General features: G+C 36.0%; 1 protein-coding gene across 4 annotated transcripts in view; it reads right to left on the bottom strand.

Moving 5' to 3' along the window:
• The window catches only part of cadpsb (Ca2+-dependent activator protein for secretion b), a 90,809-nt gene that overhangs the window by 49,069 nt on the left and 24,013 nt on the right, over positions 1–17,727 (bottom strand). For all 4 annotated transcript variants that reach the window (XM_079629302.1, XM_079629301.1, XM_079629300.1 and 1 more), the window contains exons 2-3: positions 6,950–7,063; positions 3,890–4,222 (exon numbers count right to left, since the gene is read on the bottom strand). In XM_079629302.1, coding sequence (XP_079485428.1) covers positions 3,890–4,222; positions 6,950–7,063 — 447 coding nt within the window. The remainder of the gene's footprint in view (positions 1–3,889; positions 4,223–6,949; positions 7,064–17,727) is intronic.

Here is a 17,727-nt window from a genome sequence, read left to right on the forward strand (position 1 = left end):
AGTAAATATGAAAACACAGTAACCCCAAAATGAATATTTAAGCCATACTTGTATGTCTGCCAATTAAGAAATTGGGTTACTCTTTATTTCAAGGTTTAAATAGGCTACTGAGTAATATTAATGAACCATATGTGCTTATTATAGGGTTAGGATTACGGTTTGATTTATGGTTATTGCATTTAATTATGCATAGTTTATAGTTAAATTACTAATGTAACTACGTGTAATGTGTAGCAAAGACACTAAAATAAAGTGTTACCAAAAATTGTTTACAAGTTTTAAATGATAACCTAGCAAGTTTGCAGATTTAACTTGGTTTGATGTTCTGTGTTTAAATGTGATTATATTCAGACATTTTAAGTGTCCAAATACTTTTTTGGTGGCTGTATGAATGATTTCAGCTCTTAAAAATGAAAAACAGAGCCAGAGCAAAGGCTGGTTGTGAAGTTAATGCAATGGATCGCTTGTTTTTGTTTGCGATGATGGGTGTGTGTGTGTGTGTTCAGGGCAGTCAACAGCGCAGTTGCTCCAGCTGAATGCACAGAGCGCCAGACAATTTTTGCCAATTATGTGTGATTGTGCTTTCATTAAATACACTGCAGGTGGTGTATGAAGCATCTTTTGGCAGCCAAGAGAAAACGCCTCCCACACATGGCCTTGCGACCCACACAACAGAGTCCTTTCTGAGGATAAAGGGAAAGAGCAAGAGAAAGGCTTTTTGTAACTCTACAAAAGCTAAATATGTTTGGTGGACCAATTGATTCTTGTTTAATGTGTAAACAAACTCATGGTAGACACGTTTCTGTCTCGGAAATCCAACCTATTGCCTGCTTTGAGATCAGCTGAGAGTTCAAGTTGTAACATTTCTGAAATCATCACACACACAAAAAAGTAACCTTTCAGCAAATTAGTTTTTCAAAGCTATAAAGAAGTGATTGACCAGCTAATTTATGCTCTCCCAAAGCAATTACAGGGGCTTTTTGATCATAAAAGAACTAGCCAACAGGATGATATGACACCCAAGCCTCTGAGTCATCCCAAATGTACGCCTGTGATGTATTCAGTGTGGGTTTGAAATAGCTCTTTTAGCTGTCACTGAGTTCTCCATCTACACCAGAAAGCATATGCCTTGGAGGATGCTGCAAAATCCTGAAGCTATAGATTTATGACCCTTTCTATTTGAGAATTTCAGTCATTAAATAAGGTCCCAGATACTCTACCGTTCAAACGCTTGGGTTCATTTTTTAATGTTTTTTTTAAAAAAGTCTCTTCAAGGCTGCATTAATTTGATCAAAAATACAGTAAAAACTGTGATACTGTGAAATAATATTACAATTTAAAACTGTTTTTTTTTTTTTTTATGATCCTTCAGAAATCATTCTAATATGTTGAATTGCTACTCAAGAACATTTCTTATTATTATCAATGTTCAAAACACTATTTTATTTTATATTTTTTGTGGAAAACAGTAATAACTTTTTTTTCAAGATTCTTTGATTAATAGAAAGTTCAAAAGTACAGCATTTCTTTTTTTTGCAACAATGTAAAAAGTCTTTACCATCACTTTTGATCAATTTAATGCATTCTTGCTGAATAAAAGTATACATTTTTTTATTTTTTTTTACCTTATTGAACCCAAACTGTTAAAGAATATTTGTTCGCCATATATAATTCATAACTTAATGGCGCATTTGTAACTTGACATCATATGACTGTATGACATTGACATTGTATGGAAAAAAAAATCGGGCATGAACATTCTGGTAGACTCCTGCTTTTCATTCCCCAGAAGAAGATGAAAAAAACGCATATGTGAGTCTAACACGATGATGACTGAATGATGACAGAACTTTCAACTATTCCAGTAAGTGTATATGTACCATCTGCATTCAACAATATAAAAAAGTGCCTATGAAACAAGCAGAAAATCAGAGGCAAAACATTGTTTGTTTGTCACGGAAACAGTGCTTGCAGGTATACTTGTCACACAGAAGTGGTGAAAAATGCTGGTTGTGGGCTTATTTGCTGGCAGATGCAGCAATTTTGCCCTTGACAGCACTGTGATGTTTTGACTACACCGGCACGAACACTGCCAGGACTAAAGATATTTTTTGCTGAACTTCCCTCCTCCACTCTCTGACTATTTGTCCATCCATCGAGAAGATCAGTTGATATATTAACGATTTCTTACATCACGTTTCCCTAAAGGCATTTTTCAACGTGTTATAGATCCCTTAAGTGCTTTCAACAAGTGCCTATTTGCCCATTTTTACATATTGAGGACGATTAATTAGGAAATAAACTTAGTCTCCAAGTAAATGCTCTGTAGCTTCCCATCCTAACAATATAAAATCCATTATAAACAGAATGGACAAACACTGATTTTCTGTCACTTTAGCTGTGCGTTTTTTTTGTTTTTTTTCTGGCTTTCTGAGTGACGAACATGGGGAGACTGTATGCTAATTCCCCACCCTGAAGTCTGAGCTAGCAGGAAAAGTAGACAAGGAAAAGTGGGTTAGCCATCTTCAAAGCACATTTGAAAGAGAGAGATTTAATGGGAGAGGCACAGATGAGATCTCTCTCAACATAGCTGAGGAAAAAGAGCTAAAATATGAAGAAGACTATAAGAGTCGGCAATTTTTTAAGCCCAGTGCTTAATAAGTGTTTTTGTACGGCTGTAGCTTTTGGCTTAGCACCTTTTAACGATGCTATCTTAAGGTGAAGTGTGCAGTTTTTATGTAAAATACATTCTCATAACCCAGTTTAATGTGAAGAAACAACTTCACATTAACTTGTGAAAGAATGAAAACGCTGTGCCGACATGTCAACTTCTGGCTCAGCCAATGGGGACAGTTTGTGGCGGAACTACCTTTTTGGTCTAACACTGGAAGACAGAGGTAGTGTTCGGGAAAAGCTGTATGAAAATGATTATAACTTTTGCACAAATACATAACCACAACCAAACACAACTTTAAAAAAAACAGAGAAAACTCTACCTCAGCAATAAAAACTTCAGACCAATGAGATGAAGCCGTATTAATGTCTGCAGTTCAGCAGTGTGTGAATGCAGAAACAGAAATGTCTCTTGATTACTCGTTTTATCCTCCAAAGACAGTCATTTATGTACTTCTACACAAATATCATAACTGTGCCAGTATTGAAGTTTCTGTAAGGCAGGGAAATTTGATTTATTATGAATTCAAGGACAATAAAACCAAGAACGTCCTTCACTTCACTGAAAATATTATGTTGATTGAAGTAGCCATAAGGGATCTTTGCCTTACTTAGATCTCGGTACAGTGGGGATCTTACCATAACATTACACTGTGAACAGTAAGGGGCTGTTGACACAACACGTGTATTTGCATTTAAAGTAGATCAAGTGCAAAAACTTAAAACAGAATGTAGGAGTCTTGATATGCACAACACAAAGAGGAGCGTCGCAACATCCAAAACATCATTCTGCATATGTTCATAAACCAATAGTTAAAAAACATCGCAAGTGGAATGATAGATCGCAACCTGTGTGTGTGACCTTCCATCTTCAAGGCAAAACAAAGGGAAAAAAAAAGAAAATAACTGTCAGACCTCTTAAGGTAATGATAGACAGGGCAACTTTTTGAGCAATGTTGCTGTGCAATGTTGCCATCAACGGGCAACCAAATGAGACACAGGGCCCACGACCAATCTAAATGATTCCCCATTTTCAAGGGAAAAGTGCCCAAGCAAGATTGCCCAGCAACATTGCTCAAAAAGTTGCCCTGTGTATCGTCACCTTTAATGTATAACCAAAATATTGTATATAGCCAAAATACTGTAATAATTTGCCAAGCATCTCATGGTCAAATTGTGTCTACTGGCTCAACAAGCTCCTATGTTCCCCACTCACCTGGCAAGCCTGGTACAACAGCTGGTGCTCAAACTTCTTGATCCCCAGGATCTGCTGGAACATCTCGTAGAGCTGGTCTTTGCTCAGGATGAGTTCGGAAGCGGCGCTGGCTGTCATGCGCTGCTGCGCCTTTCGTGGGTCCTCGTCTCCGCGGTAGATGGTGTCAAACTTAGCCATCCAGGAACTCAGCACGGTCTCCTTGCTCAGACCATCAATCTCTGGCAGGCTCCGCACGCGTTTCTCGATGTGGCGCTTGAACACCTCGCGACAGTCTAGAGCGGATAAACCTCCAGTTTGGACCATTTTAGCGACACGGTCGCTCTTTAGAAAAACCTGCAGGTCATACAGACAAGGGGAAGGCAACAAATAATTCAAGACATATTCAAAATTGGAGTGCTAGTAATCTATATGCTACCTAAACATTGACTTAATTCATATTTTATTATTATTGTTTTTAATATATCGATCGAATATATCGTGTGTGTGTGTGTGTGTGTCTAGTTAAATAATGTAAGTAGGCTATTCTAAAGACTCCTGCCGATTAAAAAAAGGGAGGGGTCCATAGATATGTCCCATCAAAACTTCCTGTTTCTACAGGAAATATAATTAACATAAGAAAAAATCATGCACTCGCCAAACCATTTCATTGGACCTTTAAAGGTGAGGTGGTGATAAAGCCAGGAAAACAATTTGCCCTTCAAAAAGTTTCTCTTTGGGTGACTTTAAAACATTCACTGTGTTTTCAATCACTTCAATCTGCTAGAGAAAATTATGCCTCAGTGCTTTGCTTTAATATTCTATGCTGTGATAGATACAACATCATCTACCGTGAAATACTGCAGTAATATAACCAATGCCATTAAAGCCATGGAAAGCAATGGTAACTGTAAAATTTCACTGCTTTGAAATGATGGGATCAGTGTGGGCAAAAATGTTGCAGTGGGCTCTCTTTATCTCTCTCTCTGAATTATTCAAAAGATATTTCCTAATTCAAACCAGAGTAAAGGGAGAGAACATTTGTGATTTTATTCTTTAGTCCAAACGAAATGGCTATTGAGTTCCAACCGCCTCCTCTTTTCCTATCCGCAATGTTTCAAATCTGGTTTTATAGAGGTGAGAGTAAAACACGATTTATGTTTTTCTTAACAATTGGTGTGCTCGGCAGCTGCTTTTCTTCGTTCCATTTAAAAGCCTTCTATCGTTCTCCATTCAAGAAGACAAACAGAGCTTTAAATTGCTGTCTGGTCCCAATCCAGACTGCAGTTTACAGTGAGCTTCTCTTCCTGTGGCCTGATGACACTGATTTGGAAATGAACAGTTCCACAAACAGGCCCTGCAATGACTTTTCTAGTTGAAACATTACAGAAACCTGAGTCTGATTTCAGAGGAATATTACAAGCCGTTCACAATTTACCCATTTCATAACTTATTGCCTGTTAAAGCTGGGACTTTTAGAAAACATTACAGATGTGTTACACACATATTTATTTATTGTACTATATGTACTGTACAAACATTTCTCAGTTACCACTCATATACACTCTTGAGAATCTTGAAATTGCTTCTGGCTACATGAAATAATGATTTACAACTATGACAGTTAAACACAAAGCATTTGTATTAACGATTTCATATGCGAGGCAGTCTAAAGTGTTCTAATAGCCACTTTCAGCCATATTGCACAAGTAATTAGCATGCACAGAAGCCCCAACCGCAGCAACAGGATGTAGTAATGTAGTGACCTTACCACAATACTTGAATCCATTAGAATAGCAATCTCTTCACAGAGCACGTGTAAACACTTGTGTTTGAGATGCGTTTTAGCTAAGGAGAGCCCTGAAGGGCTATTTAGGCGCTCTCATCTCCATGATAATTCACTTACGAAGGTATGTGATCATCTAACTACAACTGGCTATGCAACATTTCAAGACACACAGTTCAATAATCAAGGGGTGGGTTCATGATATTATTGTTGTTTGCCATCATTAGCCCGAGCTAATCGCCTGAAGGAGAGGGTAACATGCCACGACCTCACACGGACAGAGACACCAAACTCATTTTCATTCATTCAGCGCACTATTCTATAGAGGACAATTTGGCGAATTCACAGGGAAAATGTTAATAGCAAAGCACTTATTACTAACAGATTTACTAACAGCTTGCGTCAGCGGACTCAGCGCTAATCCTTTTTTGGCGTTAAAAAAACTACCATCAGGATTTATTAACGACACGCAGTGAAAAATTTGCGCTGAAAGGGCGTGGACACAGATATCTTTGCGACTGACCTTATTGCATATGCATTTGTAGGAGTTTCCCTTTCAGATACAACATTTATGGGAGGAAAGTATTTAAATTAATCATGCAAGGTGATTTACTAAGGTTTTCTAGTCAGGGTTGGTAAGATTTTTTTAATGTTTTTGAAAAGTCTTTTAGATAAAAAAAATACAGTAAAACAGCAATATTGTGAAATATTATTACAATTTAAAATAACTGTTTTCACTTTTTTTACCCCATTTTAATGTTTTAAAATGTAGACTAATTTATTCCTGTGATTGCAACGCTGAATTTTCAGCATCATTACTCCCATCTTCAGTATCACAGGATGCTTAAGAAATAGTCTAATATATTGATTTGGTGCTCACAAACAAATTATTATTATCAATGTTGAAAACAGTTCAACATTTAAATATCTCAATAAGCTCAATATTTTTGTGGGAACGGATAATTTTTTAACGAATTAAAAGTTAAAAAGAACAGCATTTATTTTACAAAGGAAATCTTACAACAGAATAAATGTCTGTAACTGTCAATTATAAATGTAATGCATCCTTGCTAAATAAAAGCGTTATTTACTTACTGAAATGAAATAACATAACATAGCATGTCTAGTTTTAAAAAAGTCTGATAAGTTCTCAAACCAGTTTGAGGCTGGTTTAAATGTTTAAGGGAAGAGTTTAAGGGAAAATTTTAACTAATAATTTTGGTTGAGCAACCAATAATGCCATGGGTGATTACTTCAGCAGACAAGGGTCAATTTATACTGTTGCAATGATACTTCACCTCAAAATAGCTCTGAACAGCATTGATGAAGGCCTCATCCGCCACAATCTGTGTGTCTCCTTTGAGAAAAGACTCAAAGCGGTCCTTAGTGGTCTGCAGCTGCTGCTTGGTGATCTACAAGGAGAAATGAAAGGGAAAAAAAGTCAAAATCCAGATCATTTGTGAAAACGCAGAAATATTTCACAAGACCAATCCATTTATTTATTGTTATTATAGATAATACAACGTTATAAATGAGATCTTTTTAATCAGTGACTTAATCTTAAATGGTTTCCGTTGAATCTGTTATCAGATTTTTGCCCATTCACATATGGATCCAGATCTACATCGGTTCAAGACTAAAGCAAATGATGTGCTGCCGCAAAAGGGTTCGAGATTTTTCAGAAACAAATGACAAAAGACAGTGGTTTTCTTTTCATTAGCAAGAGACATTTCATAAATCTTTGTTTTTACCAAAACACTCCCACAAGTAGTCTCTTCTCAAGTCTACACTTAAAAATACTCTTTCTGCTTTAAAGGGGTCATGACATGGTTTTTTTTATTTCATTATTATGTTCCCTTAGGTGCAAATATAGTATTACTATAGTTTTTTTTACCAAAAACTTTTAAAATTTAGTGATTTATGACCTTTTCCCACCCTGTTTCTCATCCTCTGATTCAAACAGTCTGTTTTGGGGGTGTTTCCCCTTTAAGAGTTCAGTGTTAACGCCCACTGTTATGATTGGCTAACGTCAGTGCCTATGCATCAATTATTAACGCCCCCAGCCAGAACGTTTGCGGATTCGGCGCAACTGTTTAATAGCGGGTGATGCATGCGAAGCGATGGCTCTTGCAATGATAAAACCTTATTATGTTTGAGCCAGAATCAGAGGAAAATGAACGATCACCACAACAACGAAGACTGGATCAGCCCGTGTCCACATGGAAAGTGAAACTATTTTGAATTAATAAAAAAAAATTAACCCGAGACACTTGAAAACAGATTATTGTTGCATAATTATCATATAGCCTAATTTGCTAACAGTTTAACATTATTTAACTAATTCCAATGAAATGATAGGGTGTACCACGGACAAAAATGCATGCACAGGCCATATTTGAAGATGCAGCATTGATAAAGGCAACATTTTTAATTTTCTATCACATGTAGGCCTACTAGAAAGGCGACATATTTTCAAGATTCTCTTATACAAATGTGTTTATATTAGCCATGGTAAAAAGTAAGTTTGCGTCGTCGTTGTTGAGCCCAGAATATTCGGCACGGACTTATCTTTGAGCAACAGTTTTCTGGCAAAGCCAAGCATCATATTGGGATTTTTTCCTCAAAACAGTCATCCTTAAATGTATAGAACACTGCCGTGACTGGGACGTCCGCAAAAAATAAAGTGCATCCATTTTTCCCTGATGACTGGATCTTTCAGCGTATTTAAAAAGTAGTTTAAAGTTTTAAATACATTACTTACAGTTTGCGTCGTCGATGTTGAGCCCAGAACAGTCGGCACGGACTTATCTTTGAGCAACAGTTTTCTGGCAAAGCTCAAAACAGTCTCAAAACAGTCATCCTTCACATGTATAGAACACACGCTTAAACTAACACTGCCGTGACTGAGACGTCTGCAAAAAATAAAGTGCTTCCATTTTCCCCTGACGACTGGATCTTTCGCAGCGTATTCAAAGATGTTGTTTGTCCACAGCCAGGAACAGCACATCTGCGGCATCGTAATTTCCCTGTACACAGACCCACTCGGCTCGCTGTCCGTCGACTGAACACTTGTGAGGCGCGCAGCGCGCGGGCGCGACAATGATACGAAATGAGCGTAGTTGCCTTGCGCTTAAAGCGTAACTGTCTTCTGCTGGAGGCGGTCATTATGCAAACGCCGGTACGTCACTTCGTACCGTGACGTCACTTCTTACCATGGATCCAGAACGAGCTGTATTTAGAGCTTGATTAAATAAATGATTCGTTTATAATGGGGAGGACGTCTTAAGCTATGAAACTTGCAGGACGTTTTAATGGTACAAAGACCTCTTATATACCAAAAGATCAAGGCAAATTTGGTTTCTCATGTCATGACCCCTTTAAGAAATAAAAACACCCACCTTCAAACTCAATAACACACATTCTCTCTATTCTCACAGCCAGATATCTCTAGCTACATCTTTCTCACACTAGTTCTCTCACTTGCACGCTCTAATTTTAACTTTCCCTCACAGAAATTGTGTGTTTAAGTCCTTCATATTTTTTAAATATGTTGATTTTTCATGCATAATACATCTTGTATTTCACTGAACGCCTCTTCAACTTCCTTCTCTCTCTCTCTCTCTCTCTCTATCCCGATGTGATTCATCACTCTCCCTGAATGTCATCAGGGCACAAGATGACAGAGTGACGAACGAGTAAGCAACAGAATGAGAGAAGTGTTGTGAAGGAGAAAAAGACCAGGCCAAACAGTATCCTCCTCCTCCTCCTCATATAAAGCAGAAGAGCAAAGCCCTGACAGTTACAGTGCCACTGTGTTTTATGGCAGTGGTTATAAACCGGTTTTGCTTCAGGACCCAGATTCTGCAATATAATGTGGTACTCCAACTTTTTATTATGTATTATTATTATTAAAAGCAAACCAAAAAAAGAAAGAAATAAGCTCACTCAAAAATGAAGATTCCATTATATTTTATTTATCAATTGTATACATTTTAGAATTATATTATTTATTTTTAGGGGGAGCTTGAGAAATCACTACGAACTTATATTTTTTAGAAATACATTATGTTATATTATTACTTACATTAAAAGAGTGGTCTTAAAAGGGTTATTTACTGCCAACAAAAGAGGCTTTCAAAAAAACTTGGCTGCCTAAACAGTAGAAAGCTGAAAGAAAATTTTAAATCAGTTGAAATCACGAATGAAATAATGAGAATTTTCGATCCATCCCTTTAACATTCAAACAGCAAAGTGTGATTTATCAGCCTAACACATGGAGCAAACATTGGGCCAAATATTGTATTAGGCTGCCGAATATGAGAAGGGAACAGCCATTAAGTGCATTAACACTTAACGGCTGTAATGTAATGTCAGTGCAATTAACAACAGAGGCAATAACTAACAGCACAAACGCATTTGTGGTCGCACAAACCATCCTTGCTAAACCAGTAGGCCTATTTAATCTAGCCTGGGTCGTGTTTTCTTTTCATTTGGACGGACACACTACGTTTGACATCAACGTTTAAATATTTTCCCCTTGATTTTTAAGGGTTGATCTTTTGAAAAGTTTGAAAAGACAATTGTATGGTTAGTTGAATTTTATTATTTGCATTTGCTTATCCATGTCCTCAGAGCAGGTTCATACTTGAAAGACACTATTTTATTGTTAAGCGTTGCATAGCATATGTACTATGGCTCTCTGGAATACTTGATTCTGATTGGTCGATCATCCTGTGGTCAAACATTTTCATATAATGCAAAGGACCATATTCTCTAGTAACCTTTGTTCTAGCATGTTTCATGTCTCTCGTATTCCTCCACTCTTTCTTCTTCTCACACAGTAAAATAAACTCAAATCAATATTTCATGACTTTTTATTTGTTCATTTGGTAAGTACCAGTGTAATAAGCAGAAGAGTTTTCAGTGAGCCAGTCATTATCACAAAATGTAAGTTAACCCCCCTCCTCTCCTAATGACTTTGTCAGAGTATAATTTTGAAAAAAAAATGACTGGCTGACTGTACATTATCCCTAACATATACTATATTATTAAATATATTGTAAAGTGTGTACAATTAAACAACGAATGTGACAATGATATGCATTATTGTATTCCTTTTTTCTAGCTTACATCTGTTTTCATTACTTCACTGAAACATTCAAAACCTCCAATTGTGCTCTATTGTGCTGTCATGCATATGGTACCAAAAAAAAAAAAAGTTTAGCAAGATGTTATGTTGCCGTTCATCCTGAAACCACCAGTGTGACAAAATCTAAAGGAAACAGGGTTTTCTGTGTGCAAGTGTGTAGGAGGAAGGTGGAAAAGTACAAAGTAGCATGTGCCTGTGAGGCATCACAGTACCATCTGTGTTCATCTCTCTGCTTCTGTCCTCTCGACTTCACACACACATAGAGCAGTTGACTTTATCTGCCTTCTGAACTGTCTGTACAGAGAATACTATAACCCTGAAGAACAGCTTGCAGCCCTCAACATTTCTGAGTGTGCTTTTCTCTTTCTTATTTCCATAGTTTTTATGAAGGCCGGGGACAGGCATACAGGTGATGTGTGTTAACACTCTAACTTGACAGCTAGTCCAGGTAAACCCAACATTATTGGGGCAGAATTCACAAAGATGCAATATCCAAAGTTCTTGTCCTTGAGGGGACATTTGTTGGTCCCCATGAGGAAAAAAGCTTATAAATGTAATAGTTTTTTCTTCCCATCACATATTTTTTTCGATCATCATGTAACTTTAGTGCCTCTGTACAACTAAACGTAAATCTAAAATAAAAATTAAAGCAATTCAGAAATATTTAAATAAAAACAATCTATTAAAAATGGCAAAAGCACATAACCAAATTACTAAACCTTAAAGGCACAGTACGATTTTTGGATTAAAATATCTAAAAAATAATAATAATAAAAAATACTACAACAATGTTATATACTGTATTTTTTTTACTCATGTACTTGCATTATATTACTTGCATGCTATGTACACAATATTTTTATCCAGAGATTATATATTAAATCATTGTTATAGTTCAACACTGTTAGTCGTATTGTCTTAGTTGCTGTGGGCAACATGTTTGTACCATGCATGCCTCAGAGACAATATTGTCTAGTGGCTAACATAGCAAAATCAGAAAGAGCATTATTTGTAATAACAGTAACAAAGCATTTTCTGCACCATACAATATTTTCTAATTAACTGCATGTCATTCAGCATGCAATCTAGCTTTTATTAATATGATACTCTAATATTGATATAGCTTACTGCAATGTGCAACAAGCCACTGCACAGAGAAATGTTTTAACATAACTTAACACACTCAAATGTATTTTTAGTATTATTATTTTTGATCATGTAATAAACCAGCGTTACCCCACAATTTTAGTCCAATTTTAAAAAGTGACCTGTATGAGCAGTAATTCAGCACTTGCTGCTAAATAAAACACTGTGAATTTATGTGATCAAATGTACCGTAACTGTAACAAAGTTCAAGCTCAGGTAAGGAGGCACATGTTAAATACAACTTTACTCGTGAAAAAACAAACAATAAAATGAAAGGAGGGACAGCGGCCGACTGCAGCTTATAAGCATAATAAATACAGCAATGTAAATCGTCCCAGTCTCTCGGCTGCGCCCTGCTTCATACCACACAGTTATTAACATTAATAAAACTTTAATACATTAGCTCATCCATGAACATGATTACTGCGTTGGATTGTTTTCCATCAGCTGTGGGGGAAAACAACACCTCCATGATTCCAAGCTCGGCGTCATCAAGCTAAGCCTCTGTTACTGTTTTGAATAAGCGAACTCTAGCAGCGAAACTTACATATCGTACCTTTAAATTACCTAAAAATGTAAAAAGAAAACTAACAAATACTACAATAGTATATAAATTATACTAAAATAGCAATTGGGGTTTTGTGTTTAAAAGGTGTAACAGTACAGATTATCACCTTTTTTATTTTTTATAATTACATTAGTCTGTACAAAGCACCCCTATAGTTCTCATAACAGAGTGACCAATATCCATCAGCACTTTAATGGTACATCCACCCCCATCCTCCCAAGTAGAAGTCCCATAGATTCCCTATGGATCCCTCTTATCATGATTACCCTGTAACAGCATGATTCATTTGTACACACTCAGTCAAACACATATTTCAACCTCTAAATGTCACTACCAGGGGAGAATGCAAGTTCATTTTAAGTAATGCTGAAATACAAACAAGCACAGCAAACCTAGATCTCTTTTTTTTTTAAAGATGTTGCACTTTAAAATCACAATTGCAATTTTTTATCAGAATACATTTTTCCCAAAATATGGCACATTATTGCCATGTCCAATTAATATAAGAATGTTCCTCCTCTGCAACCTACAGGCAAAAACCAATATATCTAAGCCCTAACTTCCTGTTTCAATAGGAAATATGTCAACACAGGATGACAAACTGCACTAGTCAAGTGATTTCTCCAATGAGCAATTCGACAGAATCACTTAACAAGACTTGAAAAGATGGTTCATCTGCCTTGAACATTGTTGACTTACTGTCTTTTTCAGCTTCACCTAATCAGACTCGAGACACGATTTCTTAGGAAATACGATCAACAGTGCTTTTTTACTTCAACCTCTCCTGATGAATCCATTCTCCTGCTATAACGTTCTCATTCCAGAAGCCGTATCTTATTTATAGAGTCATTTACATTTCGTTAGTGTGAAAAATAAAAGTGTTCCTTTTCTTTTGTGTGAATGAAGAAGCAGCTTTCAGTGTGTGCGTGTGCACACTCAGCAGCAGACTGCAGAGTCGTTAGTAATTATGATAATTGCATGAGTGCAGCAGCTTTAGCTGTGGGCCAGAGATGATGCATGAGAAAAAGATAGGAAATGTGGACGAGTGATTTCAATGTTACTCCACAGAGGGGGAAGTATCACGTTTGCATTCCAATCTTAGTTGTGCATCTTAATTATTTTCTTTAAAAAAAGAAAATAAACTTCAATTAAATCAAATTTAATTTTAAGATATCTCAATGTAAATTTGTTTTTGGATTTGGGGTTTCAATATCTTACATTCAAGTCTGCATGGCACCGAAAAAGGGGTAGATAAAAAAAAAGTGTTACTTAACTGAATAGGGGAGATAAAATGAAGGTGTTTGTCAAATTTACACCCAGACAACTAAATTAAACAGAACAAGAGTCTACATTTAAAATGGAACACACCTCCCACTTGCTTTCAAAGTTTGTATGAGACAAAAGACACAAAATTAATAATTATTTTTATGCATTTTGATTTTGCTGAGCTATTGAGCACTAAATTCAAGAAGAAAAAAAATTACCATTTTTGGAAGACATTTTATGCACACCAAGGCTGCATTTATTTGATTAAAAAAAATAGAGTAAAATCAATAATATTATAAAACATTATTACAATATCAAATAACTGTTTTCTATTTTATATATATTTTAAACCGTAATTTAATCGTGCAATGGCAAAGCCATATCTCCCGTCTTCAGTGTCACATGATTTTTCAGAAATCATTCTAATATGCTGATTCAGCACTCAATAATTATTTTTTATTATTATAAAACAGTTGTGCTGCTTAACATTTTTGTAGAAACCATGATACATTTTTTTCAGAACTCTTTGATAAATTGATAGTTTAAAAGAAAAGTATTTATGTAATAAAGAATATTTTTGTAAGGATGTAGAAGTCAATTTTCCAATCAAATCAATATTTTTTTTATCTTACCGACTTCAAACTTTTGAACAGTATTCTGCAATACTTAAAACATCTTGAAAGATAACATGCTATTTCCATTTTTGGTTACACTGTCCTGTTGTAAGAGACAAAGTATTATATTATATTAATTATTATATTATATAATAAAGAGGAATTTAATGTATGCTTTGGGAAGCAGGCATTACCACAGTGCAAACACACTATGTAACATGAATAATTAACAGTATTTTTCACTTTTATAGTGTACCAAAAAAATTTAAATATCACTTTAATATAATATAAATACAAATATTTAAATTTGATGACATAGGCTAAGACATACTTTGTATTATAATAACACATGCATTATTTATGCTATATAAGATGAAATACTGAATAAATGAGATAGTGTGGTTAAGATAATACATACTTTTACAAATTTGGCTGTATTGATGATGCTATTATGGTGTGCCACTGAGAATATCCAGGATTCCAGACATCAAATACCAAAAGAGTCATGTACTTTCATAATGCTTGCTGCTGTACAGTGCATGTAATTAACAATCAGGACAATAAGCAAACAAGCACATAGAAATTTACCATCAGACAAAACCCACACCACATTACAGAAACAATATCCTTGAACAAATGAAAGAAAACAAAACACGCAGCACTGCAGTAATACGAACGCATTTATAGCGTCAAATAATATGAACACTCTGGATACAGGGTTCAATCGTTAAAGCAACATCAGCATTGCAAAACTGCCCTAACGAATCATTACCCAGCAGCTTCATCGGACTCCCTGGAACTCAGGGATACCGATCTGCCAATGGGGAACAGAATGTTCTGCATAGTCCTGGAGCCCGCAACTCTTTTCCTCCACTCCCCTCCCTGCGTCCCTTCATGCCATTTTCTATGTTTAGCATGATGCTCGGAGCGCAGAAGTGCTATGAACCCACAAGGCCAGTGCTGAAGATAGCAGCTGGTTAGTTTTGGTGTCTCTGAGCCACAAGGCAGAAACAAACCGGCCCTCCACTGTGCAGTCCCCAGTAGCACATTACATCGAAAATGAATAAATAACCGTGCAAACCAGCATTTCGCACCTCATCAGTGCTGTTTGAAAGGCATGCTAATATCTCCGTTTTGGATTCCATTTGAATGCTTCAGCATAATTGAACTTCACATCAACTCTGCTTAAGATGATTGAGTCAAGCTAGCATTATTAAAGTAAGAGGATGATGAGGACGAGGATGGAAAATCCAAACAGCAGGTATTCAGAAAAATAGCACGCTTGTGAGTTTAACACTGCATTTATAGGCTATACCAGTTCAATAAACGTTGAAAGTTAACATTGAGTAACTTACATTTTAGACACAATTTTTCCAGTTATTTGGTCTGGTTGTGCTCTCTGACAACGAACATATTCCAAACATAGTCACAGCGTTATCACGGCGGTGTGTTTAGTTCCTAAATGAATCAGTATTTTGAATCAATTGAACGAATGAATCATGACTCATTCTAACAACAGCGCTTTGAATGAATCGGTTGAGTAAATGGATCCAATGTTTCGTTCTTGAATGAAATAGCGTGTTGAACGAATCGGTAAAGGGAATGAATGACTCACTCAAAGAAAGAAAGAAACCTGTCGAATACTGGCATATCCGTGCAAGAAGTCTGTTCATTAACATAAGGAATATTTCTGTTATCATTTGCTACTGCTATCATCTGAATATAGTAGCCTACATAAAATGTAAATATGGAGAAATTATTGCTTTTACATTTTGAAGACAGATGTTTAGCAATATCTAAGGATCATATCTACTTTTTAAAAAGGCTGTAGGCCTATTAAATGTGTTAATGTAAATATTTTAATGTGTTTGAATATAACCTTTACATAATAATAGTATATATAATGTTGCATTACCGTCAGAAAGTCTTGCTAAAACAATAAAAAAATTACAGAAAAAAATAATGCAGAATCTGTTGTTTATAGAACTGTTGTAGCCTACAAAAGCAAAAATTACTTTCAGTAGGCTAACAGCTGTGCTGGCATTCAGTACAACAGCTCTTTTGCTGCCTTGCAAACACTGTTGTAAAACATTCCTTTGAAAGTTGAAACAACCTCAAGTATACAGAATTCTAACAAAACTTTACCAGTTTGCCTTCTTAAAATATGTTAAATTCAATCCCGGACCTTGACTAGTGTGTGTATGTGTCTCTTTGTGTGCACTTTGTCTTACTAACATTCTCATATTGACAGCACAATAAGACCATGCATTGTAGGATTTGGGTGTTGGTGAAGTATCGGCAGAACAGAATATAGCGCTTCAATGGATTGTGAAACCATAGCATTTTAATCACAATTCAGAGCCCACAGCCAGCTTTTTTCTTTGTGCGCGAGAGAAGAAAAAGACATGTTCTGAGTGAGTAAGGGAGTAAAGTGGGGGAAATGATGGGAAAAGTAAAAAAGTCTCATGTGACGGAAAGACAGAGAGTGCCTTTAGAAGGTTTTTGGTGCTTCTGTGTGAGCTGAGAGGTATCTAAGTATGAGACAGTGTGTGTGACAGAAAAAAGCTACAGCGTGCTCAGTATTAGAGTTAATGGGCGTGTGTGTGTCTGTCTCAGAGAGAGCTAACGTGTGTGTGGGTGAAAGCACTTGCCTGAAACTCCACTAATCCAGCTAAAAATAAGAACTTGTGCCATGTGACACAGCCTCTGTAAGATGGCTTCCTCCTGTGAAGAATTAATGCGACTCTGACAGAAAAGACGCAGTCAGATCAGACCAACTATGACAAAAACGACACGCATGTTCCTCTTCAGCTAAATGGATTTTGAATGTAACTATTGAAAATAATTGAAAATAGATTTAAAAAACATTAGTAATTTTAAGTATTTGTACGTAAAGTGCTGTTGTAGAACACACATTTTCATATGTTTGAATAGTCAATGAAACACTTCATTTATGTATTGACATTTAGCGTCTGAACAGCTTTAGAGATAATGTTTACGAATCCTTTGCCCACTGTGCATTTATCCATTACATTTCTTTTATGGTTAGAGGTTTAGAGGTACACGGGTTATTAGGGGATCAAAAATATAGTTATATAATAATCAAATGTGCCTTGTAAATATATTTAGAATATCAGTATAGAGGTTTTGTACATTTCTAAAGCACGTGCATATATTGGTATTCGATGTTGCCAATATGTCCATATTGTGCTTTTTTTCAGATATCCAAAAATGTAGAAAAATGTATATAAAAATAACATCAGGCTGAAGAAAATAAATATTATATGTCAAAGGGGTTAAGGGAGCTTTCATGCTTAAATGTAATAGATGCTC

Source organism: Phoxinus phoxinus (assembly GCF_949152265.1).
Source record: "Phoxinus phoxinus genome assembly, chromosome: 11".
Lineage (NCBI taxonomy): Eukaryota > Metazoa > Chordata > Actinopteri > Cypriniformes > Leuciscidae > Phoxinus > Phoxinus phoxinus.